Source organism: Phallusia mammillata, chromosome 3, assembly GCF_965637545.1.
Source record: "Phallusia mammillata chromosome 3, kaPhaMamm4.hap1.1, whole genome shotgun sequence".
In the NCBI taxonomy this organism is placed as follows: Eukaryota; Metazoa; Chordata; class Ascidiacea; order Phlebobranchia; family Ascidiidae; genus Phallusia; species Phallusia mammillata.
In genome coordinates this window covers 2,439,383-2,462,809 of record NC_137254.1, presented here as the reverse complement: position 1 = coordinate 2,462,809, position 23,427 = coordinate 2,439,383, and the positions used below count along the sequence as shown (strand labels likewise).

The 23,427-nt window shown below is 38.2% G+C and overlaps 1 protein-coding gene and 1 pseudogene across 1 annotated transcript; one reads left to right on the top strand and one right to left on the bottom strand.

Annotated features, from left to right (window-relative positions):
- LOC145218176 (uncharacterized) overlaps positions 1-23,427 on the top strand; it is a 280,341-nt pseudogene that overhangs the window by 83,132 nt on the left and 173,782 nt on the right.
- Positions 11,885-17,986, bottom strand: LOC145217996 (uncharacterized). Its single transcript, XM_080085397.1, has 2 exons — positions 17,143-17,986; positions 11,885-12,611 (listed from the first exon to the last, which is right to left on the bottom strand). Exons 1-2 carry the CDS (start codon positions 17,922-17,924, stop codon positions 11,885-11,887), a joined length of 1,509 nt encoding a protein of 502 aa, XP_079941523.1. The 5' UTR covers positions 17,925-17,986.

Sequence of the window (23,427 nt, the reverse complement as noted above, 5' to 3'; positions counted from 1 at the left end):
GTAATGTAGACATTAACGGGTTGTGCAGCTGCGACTTGCGGTTTTACCACGTTCTCGTATTACAGGAAGCAATTCGACGCATGGCCAGATTAGCTCGCTCCCACGAAGTTAGAAACTCAGAGAACGGGCAACTGGTGTCATTTCAAAATTGATTTCATGAACAAGTAGTCACCAAACAACAGAAATGGAAACATGCAACAAAGGTTGATCCCACTTCCGCACACCATATGGCGATTCACATTGTGTTATTTTGTTTAGTGCTGTTTTAAAATTAACAAACAATTCAAATAAGATCGCTGTTAAAAAAGCATAATTTTGAACTTAACAAAAGGTTCAACATCCTGTTCTTACCGACAAAGCAAAAAAAAATATTTTCTTTAGTGTAAGTCAATAACGTTTTCATCGCAAATATTGTATCATTGGAGTTTCTCTGTAGTGTGAGTAAACATGCTTTTATTGAACTGTCTTGGTGCAGAATCCTTTTTCACAAACAAGTATTAAATATTTGTACAAAGACAAGTATACCAAGAATAGGCCGTTTTAAACTCTAAATGCGTCGCAGTTTTTTTTTCTGATATATATTTTACAAGCAGACAAAACATAACAATGCGATCAATAATTAAACTTCAGGCGAATAGCGTACCCTCGTTGCACACTGTTTCAACATCATTCACTCAATTACATGTTTTAAACACTCATAAATTGAGGCATTTTACACCAGGGCGTCGAACCAGAACTGAACCCGAACCCGCGAACCGGTTTGAGCGGTTAGTTACATTAAACCCGAACCGCTAGTTAAGATTTTCTAAAAACCCTAACCGGAGTTGAACCTCATATTTTGTTTGGTGTTGGACCCGAAGCGGAACTGAACCCGTAAAAAATGCAGCGGGTTTATATTTTGTGATTGTTTTCAAAACAGCGCACTAAAGAATACCCGAGATACTACTTATAGGGCGTGTCAAAAATGACAATGCATGGTCCAAATTCTTTTGGAGTTTGATAAGGCCAGGCAGATGATGGGTAGAATTAAATTGAAATAAATGAAAATTTGAACCGGTTTAAAAACCGCAAACCGGTTCGGAACGGATAATTTGCCCAAACCGGAACAAAATCCGAACCCGAAAATAGACTTTTTTGAAAACCTGAACCGAACCCTTAAAAACAAAACGAAGTGAACCCGAACCGAGCCTGAACCCGTATGACAAGCGCTTCGACTCCCTGTTTTGCACATCGTTTTGTAAAAAGCCTACCTAGAAATTATCACGTATGAAGATTTTTCTAACTAGCTGATAATTACAGTTGACAAAATAATTTTTATGCACATACCCTTACGTTACGCGCAAATACCAAGAAAACAACTAATGTATAGGCGCACATACGGGCGCGCAAATTTTTGGGGTTCAAATTTGCTTTAAAACGTTTTTTTATGGTTAAATATTTGATGAAACGTTTTTTATGGTTAAATATTTCATTTTTTTTTCAATAATCACATCGACTAATATCCCGTTTCCACGGTCGGACCTCCTCGCTAGGAGGTCCGCGAAACAACTGAAAAAAATGCTGAGTCATTCCTTATTGCGTCCGATCGGATTGAAATAGCGAAAAAGTCCGATCGGATCAACGGCCATGGAAACGGGATATAAGTTACTCTTTTCTGTAGGTCAACATATGTTTGAGTCTTATTTCATTAACAACACCTTAATGATATTCTCCTTTTGTGTCTTTCAACAAGTGAATTTTCAAACCTTTACCTTGGACAATTGTTTTTCACAAACATCACAATGATAGAGTTTTTCTTTCTCTAGAGCAGGGGTTCTTAAACTGGGGGGCGTGAAGGGTTCGCAAGGGGGGCGCAGGACAATCTGGCAGCAAAATTTTCACTTGCAAAAAATTGTAATTAAATGCGTAGGAGTTATGTCGGCGTTGATTTCGAGCTTATTGTTTGGAAATCAAAGTAAACGCTTGGATGTCCATAAATGGACACTTGTACTAACTAAACTTTTTTCATTGCGGGCCGGACAAGTTTAATAATGATTCGCGCGGGCCCCATAGTTTACGTACCCTAGCGCCGTCTTTCCAAACTTAACCCACGAGGCGATTTCTATAGGGGCGCAAAGATATGGTCGTTCTAATAACTAATAATCCATTTAAAATCTGTTAAATTGTATACTAAGTCTTCACTTACATGCAATGCTTGTATATTACGTCCCTAGTAACAAAATAAGGCAATTGTTTTCGCACAATTAACACGTTTTGTCTTGTCTGTGACGTAATAACCTGGGCGTTGCGATTCTATGAAATTAGGTAATATTAATTCTACATGTCGTGACAGTAAACTATCGTAAGGAGTGGATTAATTTTTGAATGTAACAAAATTATCACTACGATTTGGCAAACCAAAAAATGGGGTTGGAAGAAATGACCTCGTGGGCCGTAGTTTGGTGACTTCTGTGCCATATAGTCGGCTGTGCAATTTTATTTGTTCGCAATTTCGCATCAGAGATAGTCATGACTTTCAGCGCACCAAAAATTTCTGGGCGACATATGCGTAGTTTACAAGAATACTGGCAACGTGGCTCTGTGCGTTAGCAAAAGCCTTCTATTTCGCAACTTATCAGTGTTTAAGTGACTTTCTCCGACGATTGGAACTAACTTGACAGCAGCTTAAAGCGGACCTACGATGTATGTTGTTTTTGAAAAAACAAGACAAGCATCATCAATGCTAACCTTTTCTAGGGGGGCGTGAGAATAAATAAATAGTGTCAAGTGGGGCACGACCGAAAAAGTTTAAGAACCCCTGCTTTAGTGAGAGTCAGCATGTGTTTTTTTTTGCAAATATTCCAAGTGGGCAAATTCTTAATGACAAAGATTACAATGATGGGTTTTCTTTTTTGTGTGAGTCATCATGTGTTTTTTCAAATCTCCTTTTCGGCGAAACCTTTTTCCACAAACATTACATCGATAAGGTGTTTCTTTGGTGTGTGTTAACATGTGTCTTTTCAAATTTCCACTTTTGCTGAAGCGTTTATAGCAAACAATGCAGCAATGGGGTTTCTCATTGGTGTGTGTCAACATGTGACTTTTTAAACTTCCACCCCGACTAAATCTCTTTTTACAAACAACACATTGATGTGGTTTCTCTTTGGTGTGTGTCAGTATATGTGCTTTTAAAGTCCCAACATAGCGAAATCTTTTTTCACAAACATCACAACGATAAGGTTTTTCTTTGGTGTGTGTCAACACGTGTGTTTTCAAATTTCCCCTGATGCTAAATCTTTTTTCACAAACATCACATCGATAAGGTTTTTCTTTGGTGTGTGTCAACATGTGTCTATTCAAATTTCTTCGACGAATAAATATTTTTTTACAAACATCACATCGATGTAGTTTCTCTTTGGTTTGTGTCACCATGGGTGTTTTTAAATGTCCACTTTTTGCAAATGTTTTAAACAAAGTGATCCACCTGGCACAATAAAACGACAAGAATACTACATGAATTAAATATGAAAGTTACAACCTTTAGTTTGATAATTCTTTCAATTATCTCGTGCCTTTAACTGTCTGGAATCTTTATACTCGAGTAATGTTTTAAGCTAACCGAAATCAACTGGCTTCGCAATGTGGCAGTCAGCTGTGCAACCATTTCATTTTCCTGCATGTCCGATTGCAATCGTTATTTGTATTGGTCAGAAACTGGGACAAACAACTGGTTTGGCATATACCACTGGCAAAAAATGGTTCTTAAAGTACTTAATATGTGCAACAAACAAGTTGATCACTTGCAACAAACAAGTTGATCAAAGATGAGACAAAATAACACTTTCAAAATCGTATGTAGTATTGTGAAAATTTGCTTACTTTATTTAACCTACCAAGGTCATTTGATAAAAGAATCACGAATAAATTAATTTTAGTATTCGTGTGCAGCAACAAGTATGTGGGTCAGGTACGATTACACATTAGAGTAAAAGTTTCACATCAAATCTTCGTGCAAAATTACCGATGTGCAGTATTAATTTACGTCAAGCTTGCTTCATTTACATTTTGCAAACTTTATTTAGGTTGTGCACACAACCTCAACAAACTAAACTGCTAAACCTGTGCGTTATAAACATAACAAAATCGTCCAGAACAGAAATTAATCAACCTGCCCACTAGCTTTCCGTCGCTATTGGAAATTCCTTAACTGAGTAATCAGTAACGCAGCTGCAACCCACCACTTTTGCACGTCCCCCAATTACAGGAAGCAATTCGACTCACTCGTTTGAAATCAAAGCAGGCGATCAGCGACGAGTTGAATCCTGCATGTAGTGGTTATCGTGAATTTACGGTCCTGTTCTAATGCCATTTCTGCTGAAGCTTTTGCTGGTCCATGCTTTGAAACCTTTAAACATCAAATATGTGTTCAGTTTCTTTGGTGCATGTGACCCGTTCTGTGTGGCGAACCTTTCATTGTAAAAATAGTAGAACGAAACGCTTGAACAGGCAAACAAAAATGCACAAAGTGTCGACCAACAAATAGGTTACATGTTGTTACAGTTTTATCAGAATGAACACAAAAATATTATGCCGTAAGTTGCACTTGCAAACAGTAAGTTAGAGGTAAAATACCAGCAGGTCGTAATCATAAAACTGCTGAGTCACTATTTTTGGAAAGCAGAAATTTGGAAGTGTACTGACCTATGGAAAAGGTAGACAATGGAAAACACTCCTAATCTGACTAAACAAACATATCGCTGAATAAATCAAGTCTAAATGACGCCAAGCTTATAGTTAATATTTACAAGTTTATATTTTGACGAAACATAGCAACAGCGCTGCAAGCGGTTGAACGTATAACACGATTACCAAACAGCACTGGGTTATTATCTTACTGTATCTGTCCGTATGTGTCATTGAGGTTTTAAAAATGCTCGTTTATATAGTGATCGGGTCACGAGATTAGTTATAACACGTACACGCGAAATGCTTATTATGTTCCGTCGTAGTTGCAAACACTTACGTGTGAAAAGTTGTTTAAGACGTTGCAAACACTTATGTGCGAAAGGTCGTTTAAGACATTGCAACAAAACAAAAAAAAATACATAACTAATATTGCATGTGACACAATGTTTGAATTTAAAGTCCAAAGTTGATCCATGAAATCCAAAGTCCGATACATATCACTCCCCGCTCCGTAAAATGTTTTCCGGAACAGATTTTTCGGGGTGATGTTTTCCAATTTAGAGCTGTCATTGTTCATGTTTCTTGATTTGTTTCTGGCGCTTCTTGCTCCAAAATGAAATGTGGTTCGAGTTGAAATTGTTTTTGAGTCCGTTTGACTTGCTTGATTTGTTGATGTTTAAACATCACGCTGTGTGTGGTAATGTCATGATGTTGATGTGATGATGATTCGAACCGCTGATTTCATGAGAATCCAACAGTTTTTTTTAAAATGTCTGGAAACTCAATGCAAGATTGTACGCGAAAAATGTTTACACTAATGTTTATGTAGACACTATAGAGGAGGGTTGGGTAACGAGTCCTATCAGTCGAGTCTCAAGTCAAGTCAAGTCAGTAGGGGTCCGAGTCACAAGTGGTTCAAGTCTCAAGTCGAGCCGAGTCATTAGCGGTTCGAGTCTCAAGTCAAGTCAAGTCATTAGCAGTTCGAGTCAAGGCAAGTCACAAAAAGTTTTTGCAAAAAGGTTTAGATAGTTAATCCAGCATTTGAATGGTTCATCGCGCCTTTTTAAACTTAAAACGGACACCGCTTAATTACAATAAACAAATCCCATCAACGTCCCTTTCTTAGAGTAGGATCAACTTTAATGAGACACATTAATTGACACTCATTAAACAGTGTGGAAAAGAACGTCATCCTGTTCAAAGTAGTTTTTGAAAACCAAAAATTCATATTTTACCGCATGCGCTAGACTAGAGCGTTTGTTCAGTAATATAAGCGCTTAAAAGCGAATACTTGGCCTTGGCATGTACTGCATTCGATTACCTTAAAACCCAAGCAATAAGTACAACACTTAATGCCAGCGTAAGAAAGTTTAGCAAAATGTGGCAGCGACTTCGTTACGTTAAAATTAAGCAGTAATAACTTCGCATCGCACAGTAAATTGCTGCTGTTGTTTGGTTGAAGTCAACTGAACAGGTTATACATTATTTCCGTTTTGTTGGTTAAATAACGAGTCCGAGTCGAGTCTCTACTAAGACGGGTCCAAGTTAAGTCGAGTCTCTTCACAACTGAGACTCGAGTCAAGTCGAGTCTTTTAAAAAGGAAAGTGTTTGCCTAATTGATCTTACAGGCTAATCGCTGAGGGATTATTATAATTTCGCGCTGCCGTCGAGGCAAGGTAATTGTTTAGGTAATCAAGCTCATTTGAGTTGAGAATCAATTGATTGAGCAGTATCTGACCCTCTGGCAGGCAACATACTTAACGACGATCACTGTTATTGTTCAAGTATAACTCTAATTATGGAAACAGGTTTCCAAAGAAACAGAATCAGTCGATAACGCTGGTTAAGAATATATATTTCGCCTATTGACATCGTCAGTTCTGTAAAAGCAAGAAAAAACAAACAATAAAATGAAGATAAAACATCAACAGGCTAAAAAACCAACACCTAAACCACTACACAGGTGGAGAAGCGCTAACTGTGCGCGTATGGGTCTGGCAAGCAATGACGCCCAAACCCGCGCAACGATCAAGTCTTATCAGAGACGCGGATGAAACGCGCCTAGTAGTCGCACTGGCACAATCGGAGATAAGAGGTAAAGGAGGGCGCAACGAAACGAAAACAGAAGAAACAACAAAAACAAAATACAAAAAAGCGACATACGAGGCAACCAATAAACTGACTATCTGATTTTAGAGAGTATCATGCGCTGAATGTTGATGGTAGCGCCGGTTAATTTTAGCCATTTGGCTTCAGCCTGGTTCAACAGGACGGCATCAGGACACTCAACAAACGTTACTTTGAAACATTCAGCGAGGTCCGGTTTTTTTTAATACGCTATGGCGTGCTTGAATGCGTAATGCTGGCTTAGTGACGCATTGTCGCTGTGTTGGTTGGAGCTGTCTAATTGGAAGGAATTCCAGGTCGTACGATGGCCCGTCCAACGTCTACAGAATTTGTTTTTGGTTTGGCCGACATATTGGCTGCTGCAGAGCAGACAGGTTGCCACATAAATCCCGTAATTCTTGCAAGTGAGAGACTGCTTTAGCCATATGTTCCGTCCGTGCTGAGTTCTTAGGCTACGTTGTTCTGTCACCATAGACTTGTGGTTGCCATAGTGACCACATAATACACATTTTCCACAAGGAGCCGATAATCCGTTGTAATTGTCCACATTGTGCGCCAGGCGTCTGTAATTAATAAGAATGTTTCCCAATGTGAGTGGTTTTTTAAATACTACTCTAGCTTGGGGTTTTAACGCCTTTTCCTTTGAAGAAAGCTTTATGAAATGTGGAAAAGCAGTTGCCCAAGGAATAATATGTTTATCCGCATTAGCAGAGGTTGGGAATCTTTCAGTCCATCCTTTTGCAGTACTAATGCAGGTTTCAATGATATTCTTTGGGAACGACGAGTTGGCACATTTAATTTCCAGTCGCGCCAGGCTTTCTAGAAAATGCTCGTCGCATTCATTAAGCCGTCGGATTCGCGATGCTTCTCTCAGAATGATGGCACGGAAAATATGGGAAGGGTGGTGCGATGCGCCGTGAAGGAAGCATCTATTTGCCGCTGTGTCTTTGATGTGGTCACTAGTAAAAAAACCCAAAGTCGCTGCATTGGAGTGGACGTGCAGGACGTCTAAAAATTCCAGCTTTCCCTCCCTCTCCTTAGGGTCCAGTACACGAAACGTAAGATGGAGTCCAACGTCTCGAAAGGCAGTTGCTAAAGCCGATTGTATGTTGTTGGTTGCCTTAGCCCCTATGGAAAACCAGATGATGTCGTCGATATATCTCCGAAACAGTTGCGCCTTTTGCAGTATAGGGGAAATCGATTCTAGGACAAAATGCATAGCGATATTGGCTATTGACACAGAATGATTGTCCCCAGTGACGATGCCGTTTTTCTGTCGGTATAGGTTGTTTTTGTATTGTACAGTTATCGCATCCATTGTAAAAAGTGTAAAATCTAGCAGACACTTGCGCCCATCAGCATTTAATCCGGAATGGCGCTGGAGTGCGTGTGCTAGTGACTCCTTCACCAGTTTTCTGTTAACGTTTGGGTAAAGCCCAATCACGTCTGCTGCGACAATGTACATTTCGTCACCTTTGATGATACCCTTCTTAACTGCGCAAGTTTTCCACGTTTCCAGATCAAGCAAGTATTGCCGGCTGTCCCCACAGTATTCATCCACGATACTGTGACAGTACTTTAGGCTAATGGGTCTTAATAAATGTTCCAGCATTGCTGTACTACGGGAGCAGAATGTGTTGCCTGCTGAATTAACCATCCGTACAGGAATTTCCTCAATCTTGCATGAAAGTAATCGATCCGGAGTAAGTTTATGTGTTTTGAAGAGCGGATAGACGTAGGCTGGTCTTTTGTTGCCAAAATGTTTGGCAGTAGGTCCGGGTGTTTTGTGGAAGCGACAATCAGTTTTTTTAACTCCAATCGTATGGAAGAGAAGTTCTTCGGTTATTATTCCGAGATAAAACAAACTAATGACGAATCGATCGCACTCGTCAGTAATGGTTTTGGTAATGTTTTCAGGAGTCACGGAACTTGTGTTCAAATTTTGGAATTGTTCCAGTTCTTTTTCGATAATCCTGTCATAGTCAGAATAGTTTACGATTATAGTTTTTCCATCTTTGTTGGATTTGCATATGACAATCTCTCGGTTCAGTACCGCGTTTTGTAGACTTCTAAGACTTGATCGAAGTTGGGGTGGCAGGTTATTTCTTCGTTTGTAGGTTTCGTTTATGGAAGGTTTTAGGTTGCGGACTTTAGCCTCGATCAGTTCCGTGTAGGCAAGAGTTTTTTCAGACAGGTCGTCCGGTTTTGGTCTCGAATGCTTTGGTATCTTTAATTTGTCAGGGACTGATAGTTTCAAGGTGTTATCTTTATTGTTAAATATGTCAGCCCATTCGATTCGTCTGATATGCGAGACAAGGTTGAGCCATTCCGCTTCCTCCGTGTAGTCGTTCCAACGTGCCGTGGGGACAAAATTTAACCCACGAAGGAGAAGTAGTTTGGAGTCATCGTTTAAAGTAAAATTTGATTTGTTTAAGACAACAGCCTCCGCTTTTCGTAATTGCTTCTCGCGGTTTCTCTGAATTTTCCTTTTCTAATATCTTATTTTGTCTTTTCGATTTTTTACCTTCTTTTTGCTGGCTTTGGTGTCTTTCATGGGCTGCAGATTGTTGCGCAATGCAGCTTGTTTGTGAGTAAGCCACTTGATCTTCTTAGTGTATTTTCGCTTAAGAACCTGTGTGAGGTGGGAAGTGCTGCGGCAACGTTAGGTGATAAGTTTTGCCACATCTTGTTAGCCGCAACTGAGATACTGTTAGACTTCATCAGTTGTGCCTTGATTTTTCGTGTTTGCTGTATAAGAAGCAGATCGAAATCTATTCCCTTTTTGTAATTTGAAGGAAGAAGCACTTTAGTTTTCAAGCACTTCTCAAGAAACGGCATCTTGACTTCATCTATTACTGTTTTTATGCAGCTTTTTATGTACCTGTTGCTAGAGGTGATAACTGCTTTAAAACTTTTAAGCTTAGAATCAATTGATTGAGCAGTATCTGGCCCTCTGGCAGGCAACATACTTAACGACGATCACTCTTATTGTTCAAGTATAACTCTAATTATGGAAACAGGTTTCCAAAGAAACATCAGGTGCAAAAAACGACTTTTCCAACAACTTTTCCGCGTCTGCACTAAAATCTTGGTTATCGCCCTGAGGAACCTTCAAACTATAGGCACTAGGGCGCTTACTTTCCAAAGTCACATCATGAATCGGCTCATACACCTTAGTGACAGGATTAGTGCCAAAGGCCTTTAAAAGAGACTGTTTTAAATCGTCATACGAAAGACAACCACCAACAGCACCTAAAATGACGTGGCTAACCTTTTGCGCTTGTGCCTGGTTCAACGCAGAGACAGTTAAACAGATTTCTCAGTGTCAGACGTTATTCGGTTGCTTAGGAAAATGTTTTCGTTTTATTTATTTTTAAATGTTTTTTTTTTTTTAAAGATTGCTTGAACATGAAACTATTTCAAAATTTGCTCAGTCTATTTAGGGCGGCATTTTCAACGAAAGCCAGGGGCGGCAGCTTATGCTCCTACGCCACTGTGTAGCAGCTTCATGTCTATTATAGTAATATAAAGTTTTCGAGTTGAACAATAAGTATTTCAAACAACAACGCTTGACAATTAACTGCCAAAACCAGGTCATATTCTGCAAACGGCAAGTCAGGTCTAGTAGTAAAAAAATCTGTGATCATCTTAGAAAGTTCGTAATCGTGCGAAATCTTAACGCAACCATGCTCCAAATTGCATTCAATCCCAAAAACAACCCATACATTTTAACACAATACATAAATCTGACTTTTGCAGAGCTCTCGTTCTGTACTAGGCTTTCTGTTTCTGTGCCAAGTAGCATACACAAAACACTTATTAGACTTAAATACCTAATTCTCAAAAGAACCTATAAGCTAATCGGCATCAATTTGCTTTGCTACATAGCCAATTTATTTTTGCTCATAAACTTATATGCTGCAACAAGTAAATAAGTTTTATTAATTTGAAAGTTATTATTTGTGCAGTAAGCGGTGGAAGTCACTGCTGCGATACATTTATTCTTTTGAAGAAGTGTCATTGCAAAATATATGTACTTAAATTTTTGTGGTATTAAACAATTCCAACACCTTAAGATAAACAACAAACCCTAAAGTAACGAAAGCGCAATGTTTTAAAATGGTTTAGGCTGAAACATATGCTTAAAGTAACATTAAGTTTGCAATTTTTTAACTAAGCACTAGGATAAGAAGTACCAACTTTTAAGCCCAAATCTTTGTGGAAAAGTTTCGCGTCGCTTGCTTTATTTGCTGCACATGATATGTCATTTTCCTGTAACATAGTAAACAAACGAATTCGTCTTATCGAACTAACATACACACTAGATTTAGCTAGCTACTGAAAAACCCTCCACTGGGCTACTGTGATCAGCCGTTCGTACACAAAATAATTTAGACAGGAATCGGTTGTGCAGCTGCGACATACGACTTTTGCACGTTCTCGTGTTGCAGGAAGCAATTTACCAGTTTGACCCAAGAGCACACAGCAAGAGATAATGATTTTTCGTTGAAACTATTATTTGTCAGTGTGTTCTTTTCGCCCGTTAGAAAACAAATCTTCAATTTTGAACATAGACGGTTGCGTGAATTTGTACAGACGAACCACACAACGTTTTGTTCACACAAAAAAACAAGTAAGAATTTACCCATCATCCAAAATGCCCAAAACATAAAGAAACATGCATTAAAGTAAGAGAAACAAGCGTTACGTAAAGAGAAATGACAAAAAGAGAGTGGCACAAACGCTGACGCCTGAAGGTTATAACATTCATTTTAGTTGGTCAGCTAAAGTCATCGCGTGCAAAGCAAAGACTGACAAGCATGCAAGAATGCGATTTTAAAGTCCATTCTATTTAAAGATAAGAGCGCTTTACCGAATTATTACAACAACTGCGAAATCCTGACATGTATGACATAACGTGGCTATTTCCGTAACCAAGTTAAAATGACGTAACCGTGTAACATCAATGTAGAGTTTGTTTAATGTGGATCAGCATGTGGGTTTTCAAATATCCACCTTAAACAAATGTTTTTCAGTAAACAACCCATTGGTGTGTGTCAAGATTTGTCTGTTTAAAATCTTCTCACCAATATCAAGGGAGTTTCTCAGTTGTGTGTGTCAACATGTGTTTTTTCAAATGTCCAACTTGGCGAAATCTTTTTTCACAAACATCACATCGATAAGGTTTTTCATTGGTGTGTATCAACATGTGTCTTTTCAAACTACCACTTTCGCTGAAGCGTTTTTCACAAACATTGCATGGATGGGGTCTGGTATTGGTGTGAATCAACATGTGTTGTTTCCAAGCTCCTCGTTGGGTAAATCTTTTCTTACAAATATAACATTCATGAGGTTTTTCTTTGGTGTGTGTCAACATGTGTGTTTTCAAAGTTCCAGCTTCGCGAAATCTTTTTTTACAAACATCACATCCATAGGGTTTCTCATTGGTGTGTGTTAACATGTGTCTTTTTAAATTTCCGTTTTGACGAATTTGTTTTTCACAAATATCACAACGATGTGGTTTATCATTAGTGTGAATCAACATGTGTTTTTTCAAATTTCCACGGACACTGAATCTTTTTTCACAAACATTACACTGATGGGGTTTTTCATTTGTGTGTGTCAACATGTGTATTTTTAAATGTCCACTTCCAGAAAATCTTTTATCACAAACATCACATCGATGGGATTTTACTTTGGTGTGCGTCAACATGTGTGTTTTCAAAGCTCCACTTTGGGTAAAGCTTTTTTCACAAACCTCGCATTGATGAGGTTTCTCCTTTGTGTGTGTCATCATGTGAAGTTTCAAATGTTCACTTCTAGCAAACTTTTGTCACAGACATCACATCTGTAGGATTTTACTTTGGTGTGAATCAGCATGTGTGTTTTCAATTGACCACTTAGGGCAAATTTTCTATTACAAACCTCGCATTGATGAGGTTTCTCTTTGGTGTGAGTCAACATGTGAATTTTCAAAGTTCCATGTCGGCCGAATCTTTTCTCACAAACATCACATCGATGAGGTTTTTCTTTGGTGTGTGTCAACATGTGCTTTTTTAAATTTCCAAGTTGACTAACCCTTTTTTCACAAACATCACATCGACGAGGTTTCTCATGGGTTTGTGTCGACATGTGTGTTTTCAAAATGTCCGCTTATTGCAAATATTATTACACAAACAACATCACACTTAAAAGATTAATGAAAAGGTTTACTGGCACAATGAAACAAGAATACTACCTGAAAAAAGGTACAACCTCTAGTTTTGTAATACTTTACAATTAACTGGCACAGACGAAACAACAAGAATACTGCATGAAAAAATAAAGGTACAACATGTAGTTCTGTGATACTTTGCAATTAACTGATGCGTTTAACTGTGTGCAATCCTAATACTCGAGTAACGTTTTAAGCTAACCGAAATCAAATGGCTTGGCAATGTGTCAGTCAGCTGTGCTACAATTTTCTTTTCCAGCGTGTCCGATTACAAGCGTTGTTTATATTGGTCACAAATTGGGCCAAACAAATGATAACGTAAGAATGTAGCCGAGTAAAAGTAATTATTTTCGCGTGAATATACCAGAAAATATATTTTCAGTTAAAAAGTTCTTATCTGTGGGTGAAACGGTCGATGTCACGTCAAGACAAGTAAAGCCTTAAGATTACAACTATAAACTAAAACCAATATACGCTCAACAATTAAAGTGAGTTAACTTGTAGTTAAAGTCCGTCTATTCAAAACAAACTGATACATGCATTAAGCCAATAATTATTATAAATCCCAGTTTCCAAGGGACCAAAATCAAGTCCAAACCTTTGTGGAAATTCAAACCAGGTTTAACAATAAGTCCTTAACGCCCTTAAAAACATTTTTACTTTACTGAATCTAACTCAACTTAACAGACCACAAAACTATTTCGTTCTTTCAAAATTAACTTACACAGGGGTGGGCAAACTTTTCAGCGCAAGGGCCGCATTCGAAAGTTTATAGTCTTACCGGGCCGCATAGTATTTCACCAACGACCGCCAATTGCTTGCTGGTTGTTTTGTTTTAAAACAACTGATGCAAAGAATAAGGTTTGTATCATATATATACCATTTAAAGTCGCCTAAAATGCTCTAATTAACAATTTCTAACTTGTGCATAAATTTAGCTGAACGGAGCTAACTGTTTATGACGTCATAAACTGTATTTTGACGATTGCAGTGCCTTTTTTTGCACTGTTTGCACATAATAAGCGGATAAAAAGTAGTGATGTACCGAACCGGCTAAATTTCGATTCGGCCGAAACCGAATATTCGGCGGTTTTGCCGAATAAATTCGGCCGAATCAACCGAATCTTTGATGACGTCACGCGAAGTCGTACGCTATGCGTTTAACAATAAAAAATGTTTATCTACCAGACAGCTATAGCGCAGAATAGTTGTGTTTCGTCCTCATTTCAGTTCTGTGGGGTTTAAAATTGCCTCAAGCATGATTGGCAACCTCCCAATGAAATACTTTTTTTGACTACATTGGGAAAAACGACAATGTGTTGAAAAAGATAAAAATTAACGCAATTTTCGTTATGTTTGGGCTTCTGAAAGATTGCGTGGCACCTTAATAAGCAGAGAAGACACGTTTAACGCTTTAAATTTATGTTCGTAAAAGATTCGGTTTCGGCCGAATCGCAACAAATTATTCGGCCGAAACCGAATCTTTGCAAAAATGACTGATTCGGCCGAATAAATTCGGCAAACCGAATATTCGGTACATCTCTAATAAAAAGCCTGGCACATATGGTTAATAGACTGCTAATCTTTTTTCCAGTCTCACGAAATCTGTTTTAGCAGTTTAAAAATCAAAATATTTAGCAAAATATATTGCGGCAGCAGGTTGTGCACCTCTGCGCAAAATTATTACATAGTATATTTTCAGCTTTATGCAAATACGCTACAATTGTAATTGTTTCAAAAAAACAAGCGTTTGTTGCAACGAAGGCTGAACCACGTTTTTTTGTTAATAAAGTCCGAGTGCAAACATTAAACAAAAAGTACTGCAACGACCTAAACATGATCCAAAGTGACCAAAGTTTGGGCGTCAACAGTGCAAAGTGGGCTGTTTCTGAAAACGTGCATCGCTTTTACTTTTATCGAACGAAGAAATTGTGTCAAGTGACGATTTGCATAATAACGTGGCAGAAACAACAGGCTAAAGCACGTGAAAAGTATCTGTGTTTAGTTCCAAAGTATCGAATGGGTACAGATACTGCATATGGCATTGGTATCGGCAAGTCGCACCCCCGGTATTTTTGAAACTCTGCGCCTGTGCTCATAGTACTATTCAGCGTTACTCGGAAACATTTGGCGGGCCGCATAAACTCCTTTGGCGAGCCGCATGCGGCCGTAGTTTGCCCACCCCTGAACTAACATGATACACTAGATTATCCTCGCTAGTGTAAACCTTAACTGGGGTTGCACGCACACGAAGTGATTTAGGTTGTGCAGCTGCGACTTACGGCTTTACCACGTTCTCGTATTGCAGGAAGCAATTCGCCGAATGGCCAGATTAGCTAGCTTCCATGGATTTAGAAACTAAGAGAACAGGCAGCTGGTGGTGTTTCAAAACTGATTTTGTGATTAATTATTCAACAAACCATCACAACAAAAATGGGAAAATGTCACATAGTTTGATCCCACTTCTGCACACCAAATGACTATTAACAATGAGTTATTTTGTGCTATTGTTATGTAAACAAACAATTCAATTTGCTGTTAAACAACATATAATTTTAGAGTTAAAAAACATTTCAACAAAATGTTTTAACTGCAAAAGCAACAAGCATGGGTTTTTCTTCAGTGTAAATCAGTAAGTGTGCTTTTAAATATCCATGTTGGGGAAATGTTTTTTTCCCAAATATCTTGCAGAATATTTTAGTGTGAGTTAACATGTGTGTTTGGATTTTTCCTTTGGTAAAGTATTCTATGTTGAAACATCACATCCAAAGTCTGTATAAGTTGCCCAGCGCACTGTTATGCGATAACCCCTCGTGGGTCAATTTTGTATCCACAATAATGGGCCGTTGCAAACTTTAAATAGGTACTAGTTTTTCATCCGTAGAATGGGTTAAAAGTAAAGTAAGTGCAACGACATAAGGTGAATTAGACTGAACATTTAACTTGCAATTTACAAGCACCAAGTTTTATGCTCAAATTTTTGTGAAAAATCTATCTTTGAACAACGTTGATTTTGCGTCAGTTGCTTCATTTGACAGTTTTGGTTAAAAAACGTTTTTTCTTTCTCTACTCCAATATTACAGGCCATTGGAAAAGTATCCAAGCAGCAAAGCAGACCAACGAAATCGCACTAACGAAACTAACTAACCAATACACAAGCTTGACCTCGCCACTGTAACTTAACTGGGCTGCTATTACCATTTATTATGCGTACATAAAACAACTCAGATAGTAATCGATTGTGCAGCTGCGAACTTTGCCTTTAGAACGTGTTTGTATTCTATGTGGTTTAGGATATTGCCACACATAGGAAAGCCTGTCGTTCAGTATGGAACAAAGTGGCGCATTTAGGTTAATGATGTCACAATGCCTATTGACGACGTATCTCTGCTACTTTGCATTCATGCAATTGTGTGTTTTTTAGTAGCTTTAAGTAAGAGACATCTTATTCAGACTAGCTAGCATTCACGTTGAAAATCCGTAAAAGAAAATTTGTTTACAACACAATTGACATTTTACATTGTGTTCATCAGTTTCGTGATGAGCGTTAACAAATATCCTATTGCAACAAATTAAACTTATTTCATTGCCAGCATACATAATTCAAAATCTTACACTAGTTTGATTGTTCTCAAGTGTGTATCATAATGTGTTCATTTCAAATTTTAACTTCTGCGAAACCTGTAGATCAGGGGTGTCCAAAGTGCGGCCCGCGGGCCAAATGCGGCCCCCGGCGACATTTCACGTGGCCCGCGGCTGTTTTTCAAATTGTTTCGCAAAAACGTTTTTGGGGTTTGGCGACTTGCGACTTCACGCAAAAGCCTTCCATGGAACTTTGTTTAACGGTATATGCAAAGTGTACAGCGTGCTGACGCAACAAAATCCCACAAATTCCTTAAATCGCGTATATTTGTGTTCAATTTTTGAAAAATCGTTGGCCCGCGGGCGACTTCACCTTGGAAAAATTGGCCTGCGGGCGTCTTCATCTAGCAAAAATTGGCCCCCACTAAAAAAGTTTGGACACCCCTGCTGTAGATGTATTACATCGATAGAGTTTGTCTTTATTGTGTGTCGTGATGTGACTTTTTAAACTTCCACTTGCGGCAAAGCGTTTTTTACAAATATCACATCGTTACGGCATCTGATTGGTATGTGTCCAAATGTGTCTTTTTAAATGACCACTCAGCTTAAACCGTTTTTCACAAACATCACATCGATAAGGTTTTTCTTTGGTGTGAATCAACATGTGTTTATTCAAATCTCCACTTTGAGCAAAACTTTTTTTACAAACATCACATTGATGAGGTTTTTCTTTGGTGTGAATCAACATGTGTCTATTCAAAACTCCACTTTGAGCAAAACTTTTTTCACAAACATCACATCGATGGGGTTTTTCTTTGGTGTGGATCAACATGTGTATTTTCAAGTGTCCAGTCTGTATAAACCTATTCGCACAAACATCACATTGATAAGGTTTTTCTCTGGTGTGAATCAACATGTGTCTATTCAAAACTCTACTTTGAGCAAAACGTTTTTCACAAACGTAACATTTATGGGGTTTTTCTTTAGTGTGTGTCGACATGTGTGTTTTTAACTCACTGCCCCGGTTAAATCTTTTTTCACAAATATTGCATTGATAAGGTCTTTCATTTGTGTGAATCAACATGTGTCTATTCAAAACTCCACTTTGAGCAAAACTTTTTTCACAAACATCACATCGATAAGGTTTTTCTTTGGTGTGTGTCAACATGTGTGTTTTTAACTCACTGCTCCGGTTAAATCTTTTTTCACAAATATTGCATTGATAAGGTCTTTCATTAGTGTGAATCAACATGTGTTTTTTCAAATCTCCTCTTCGGGCAGAAGTTTTTTCACAAACATTACATCGATAAGGTTTCTCCTTAGTGTGTGTCAACATGTGACTTCTTAAATGTCCATGTCGGCGAAATCTTTTTTCACAAGCAGCACATCGATAAGGTTTCTCATTTGTGTGAATCAACCTGTGTTTTTTTAAATCTCCTCTTTGGGCAAAAGTTTTTTCACAAACATCACATCGATGAGGTTTCTCATTCGTGTGAATCAACCTGTGTTTTTTCAAATCTCCACTTTGGGCAAAACATTTTTCACAAACTTCACATCGATGAGGTTTCTCTTTAATTTGGGTCAACATGTTATTGTTTTATATTCTACAAACAATACTACATTTAAAATAACATAGTCACATAACAACCTTGGGTTATAATATGGTCTCAATCACTCTGTTTTTTTTTCAAGCGAATGATGACTACCTGGTAAAGACTATTGATTGCCAACGCCTTCTCCTAATGCGAGAACCACTTTAACACTGTATAGTGAAGGTGCAGCTGTAGCGCTTTTACATTCAATTCACCACTTGTGGTCTATACTTTGTTGCTCAATTTGTTTTTACCAACCAAAACAAATAAAGGAAATTCTAATATTTCTAACTTAAGTATTATAAATTTTGAAGGAAGGGATTTGCTTTAATTTGTGCAAGTGGTGTTTGTAAATATTTTTGTTTTCAGTTGTTTGTTTTTTTGTATGGTTAATCATTTACTCCAGTAGTTCCTAACCGGTGGTACGCGAAACCTTTCGGTATTTTCGCATTATGATAGTTAGGGTTGGCATCACTTGTTATGCTGCTCCGAAATTAGGACGCTAATACATGTAAACAAATGCTTTGCTGTTTCGTCAAAACTACAACAAAAACGATTATGGGCTTACCATTCGACACACGAAGTAAACAAATATGAAGCCACAATGACTCAATTAAAAGTAGTACAAAATTTCAGCCCATTCCGCTAATGCAGTGGTTCTCAACTCTCAAACATTCTGTGTATATACTCCGCAATAAAAAATAACACACTACAATATTTAAATCTGATGTTAGCTAAACAGATAGATTTACAGAGATAACCAGATTCTTCTTCGCAAAGTATAACTTGCACCAGATGTTAAAAGCAGCGAAAACAATAAATCCATGCGCTTGTACTATCTGCAAAGTCGAATTCCCCACTAACGTTTAAGCTAACTGAAATCAACTGGCTTCGCAAAACGGCAGTCAGCTGTGCAACAATTTCCTTTTCCAGCGTGTCCGATTACTAGTGCGATTTATCTTGGTACTGTTCAGTTGCTCGCTCTAGTTTGTTGAACGAACTAACGCACCAACTTTACCGCGCTACCGAAAATCGATCAACTGGTTATAATGAGCAGTTATTGAGCATTCATGAAATATATAGGAAAATAATTATTTGCACAGATGCGCCCAGTAAGTTCTAAAGTGAAGGATTTAAAATTAAATTAAAGAGTACTCAGTCACGAACGAGTTAAATGTTGCAAGCGTTTTTTGCACAAATCCTGTCTGGTGTTGTTAAAAAATATTATTCAAATATTGTACTGTGAAGATTAAACAATTTTTCTCGCCTAAAAAGAAGTCTATAAGTTTCAGGTAAAACCCCACACTCGTATTGATGCGTGTAACGTGACCGTTGGTGACGAGAGTGCTTAGTTATCGCCACGGTTAGCATATTTCCAAAATGTAATCTATTTCGCATATGGGGCTTTTTAACCAATCAGAAGTGTCGTTTTCACCGCCGCTTCGCTAATCCAAGCCAGTAAGAAAACACCCTGCCTTCGACCAATCACAGGACACGATGCGTGACAACCAAGCGACCAACTTCTTTTGAATTTTAAGTTCCGTTTCGCAAGTGTAGCTTGCTTTGTTACTATTTCGTAGAGTTAAGTCATCTTGGGCAGTGGTGTCAAACTCGTGGGGTTCGGGGGCCGCATTGCAGTTTGGAAATTATGCCGATGGCCGCATGTGATTTTTAATGCAGTTTTGTACACTTAAACAACCATTTCGCTACGACAGCCGCATTGCAGATCCTCATTTTACCAACAGGCTCCAATTACCTGTTGGTGTTTATATGTATACACCATCTATTTACGCCTAAAAAGTCTAGATTAATTTCCAACATGATGCACAGAGTGAGCTTTAAAACCCTTAAGATTACAACAGTTGTACAATAATTAAACGTAATATACACGCAAAAGTTAAAATGATTCACAATTAAACTAAAGTCTTCCTTCTATTCAAAACAAACGTATAGGAGCATCAAGCCAATAAATACTATATATCAGTGTTTCCAGGTATCAACACTAAGTCCAAACCTTTGTGGAATTTCGAACCAGGTTTGATAATAATTCCGCGTGAGTTGTTTGTTTAAACTGCAATTACGTAACACCCTTAAAAACTTTTCCGAATCTAACACAACATAACAGATCACTGGCAAAATACTTTAAACGGTGTGTTCTAAACATGATAGACAAACGAATTCGTTCTCCCAAATCTAACTAATATAACACACTAGCTTTTCTCGCTACTGTAAACCGTAACTTGACTACAAAGTCCACTTGCTGCGCGTAAACGAAGCTATTCAGACATTAACGGGTTGTGCAGCTGCGGCTTGCGGTTTTACCACGTTCTTGTATTACAGGAAGCAATTCGACGCATGGCCAGATTAGCTAGCTTCCATGAAGTTAGAAACTAAGAGAACAGCAAAAATGGCAACATGTCACACTACAAACCAACTAACGTTTAACAATGCGTTATGTTGTTTTGTGCTATTGTTATGTAAAGAAACAATTTTATTCGCTGTTAAACAAAGTAAAATTTTAGAGTTGAAAAATATTTCAATATCATGTTGTTTAGTACATAAGCGACAAGCATGATTTTTTTCTTCAGCGTGAATCAGTGAGTGTGCTTTTAAATATCCATGATGGGGATTTTTTTCCCAAATATATATATTTTTATTGTGAGTTAGCATGCGTATTTTGAAATATCCTTTGGTACAGGATCCTTTGCCACGAACGCCGCATCCGAAGTCTGTGTAAAGTTGTCCAGCGCATTGTTACACGATGAACCTCATGGGACAGTTTTGTATCCACAATAATAGGTCGTTGCGAACTTTGAATAGGTACTAGTTTCTCATCTGTAGAATGGGTTAAAAGTAAAGTAACTGCAATGACATAAGGCAGGGGTTCTTAACCAGGGGTACATGTACCCCTTGGGGGTACGAAGCACCAAAGCAGGGGGTACGAGATGCAGTGTGAAAAAATGCTCTATTTAATCATAATTGCAAAGAGTGTGTAGCAAGTTACGTCTAAAAATGTCTAAAAAACGTAAGTGGAATGAAGACTATGTGAAATATGGGTTCACTTGCACGACGGAAAAAGATGGAACTGAGAGACCGCAGTGCATATTATGCAGCAAAGTATTCGCAAATGCAAATCTCAAACCTTCAAGGCTTAATGAGCATTTCAATAATCAGCATGGGGGTAAAAAGTCAGGAAATAATTTAAATACTTTGAAGATCATAAGGGCACGTTTTCATCAGAGTGGTACCTTACCAAAGCATGGATTTTTACCGATTGAAAAACCATTGTTGCTAGCATCTTATCAAGTTGCATTTCTGTGTGCCAAAAATAATAAGCCACATACAGAAGCAGAAGAGTTAGTGAAACCATGCGCAATGGAAATGGCAAAAACAGTACTGGGGACTGAAGCAGAAAAAAAACTTGTACCAAGTTGAGTACCATTGTCAAATGACATCATCGGTTTCAGGATTCGTGATATGAGCGAAGATACTTTGCAGCTGGTGATTGCCGATATCAAATCCAGTCCTATCAAAGTGAGTCTACAGTTGGATGAGTCAACAGACGTCAGTTGCTGTAGTCAGTTATTAGTGTTTGTGCGGTATGTGAAAGATAAAGAAGTAGTGGAAGAATTCTTATTTTGTGAACCATTGACAACAACCACAAAGGCATTTGACGTATTTAATATCGTCAAGGAGTTCTTTTTCAATCATGAAATGACTCTTGACCTGTGCGGTTCACTTTGCACCGATGGTGCACCTGCCATGCTTGGAAACAAATCAGGCTTCGCTGCCCTTGTGAAAAAAGAGGTATCTCACGTCACAGTCACACACTGCTTCCTACATCGGCATGCACTTGCCGCCAAGTCATTACCAGAACCACTTAAAAATGTGTTATCAATTGCTGTGAGTGCAGTCAATTACATCAGAGGGAATGCCTCGAATCATCGTCTGTTTAAAGTTTTTTGTAACGAACTTGGAGCTAAACACAACGTACTTCTTTACCACACCGAGGTGAGGTGACTTTCCCGTGGCCGAGTGCTTACACGTGTTTTCGAACTGCACAAAGAAATTGAGCTGTTTCTTGAACAGAAGGGTTGTAGCATAGTAGAGCACTTTGAAAAAAAGAATTTCATTTTGTCCCTGGCCTACTTGGCAGATATATTCAGCCACTTAAACGACTCGAACACCTCCATCCAGGGAACAGGGGTAAACATAGTCACTGCCAGAGAAAAGGTATCTGCCTTTACTACCAAATTTTCAATCTGGAAACAACGCATTACCTGTGGAAACTATGCAAATTTTCCAAATCTTGATAAAGTTTTCAATTCAACAAATTCATTTCCGGAACATTTTGCGACTGAAATAAAAGAACACTTGCAAGGTCTCAGTCAGTCTTTCCAGGGATACTTTCATCATGGAGAGGTTTCTGTTTCTCAGGGATGGATACAAGACCCATCTATTTTCAACCTGCATTCTATGGATGATAATGACCAAAGGAAAGACGATCTTATAGAGATGAAAGCTAGTAGTAAAATCAAAATGGAGTTTGATTCAATGCAGTTGGATGCCTTCTGGTGTGCACAACTCATAACATTTCCTCAGTTAGCAAAAAAAGCTCTAGAAATCCTTGTGCCTTTTGCGACAACCTACCTATGTGAAGCTGGGTTCTCAACTCTTGTAAACATCAAAACTAAGCCGAGGAGTCTCTTGGGCCCAAGAGATGATATGCGTGTGTCCATTTCAAAGAAAAAACCTCGTTACACCATGATCATTGACAAAAAACAGCAACAAAAAAGCCATTAGTAAATAGACTGATTGTGTATGTGCTGAAAATACACTGAGTTATTCCTATTATTACAATTTTATTTAATTCTGTCGGCCTTTGTAGACAGGGGGTACGAGAAAATTTCAAGGGGTACGAGCGCTAAAAAGGTTAAGAAACACTGTCTTACAATATGTTAGAGTTTAATATGTAGAGGACGGCTTCTGTTTTGCCCTTGTTCTTTTTTACCAGTTAGTTTACTAAAAAGGCTGCACAAAATTATGCTTCTGCAATTAATTAAAGCAAAAAGTTTTTTGTAGCGGAAAATCTAAATCTAAACTGGCCCGACAAACTTCTTTACACAACCGTTTTTTAAAAAGCCAACGTACATTAAGTATAACCCATAAATCACGTAACTAATATGTGTCAACATGTGTGTTTTCAAAGATCCACCTTTCTTGAAGCATTTTTCACAAACATCACAT

Coding starts and splice junctions, on each gene's coding strand:
- LOC145217996 (XM_080085397.1), bottom strand. CDS start 17,924: ATGTTGACACACACTAAGGAGAAACCTTATCGATGTAATGTTTGTGAA. Junction 12,612..17,142: donor ACACATACCAATCAGATGCC/GTAACGATGTGA, acceptor AAAGTTTGCTAG/AAGTGAACATTTGAAACTTC.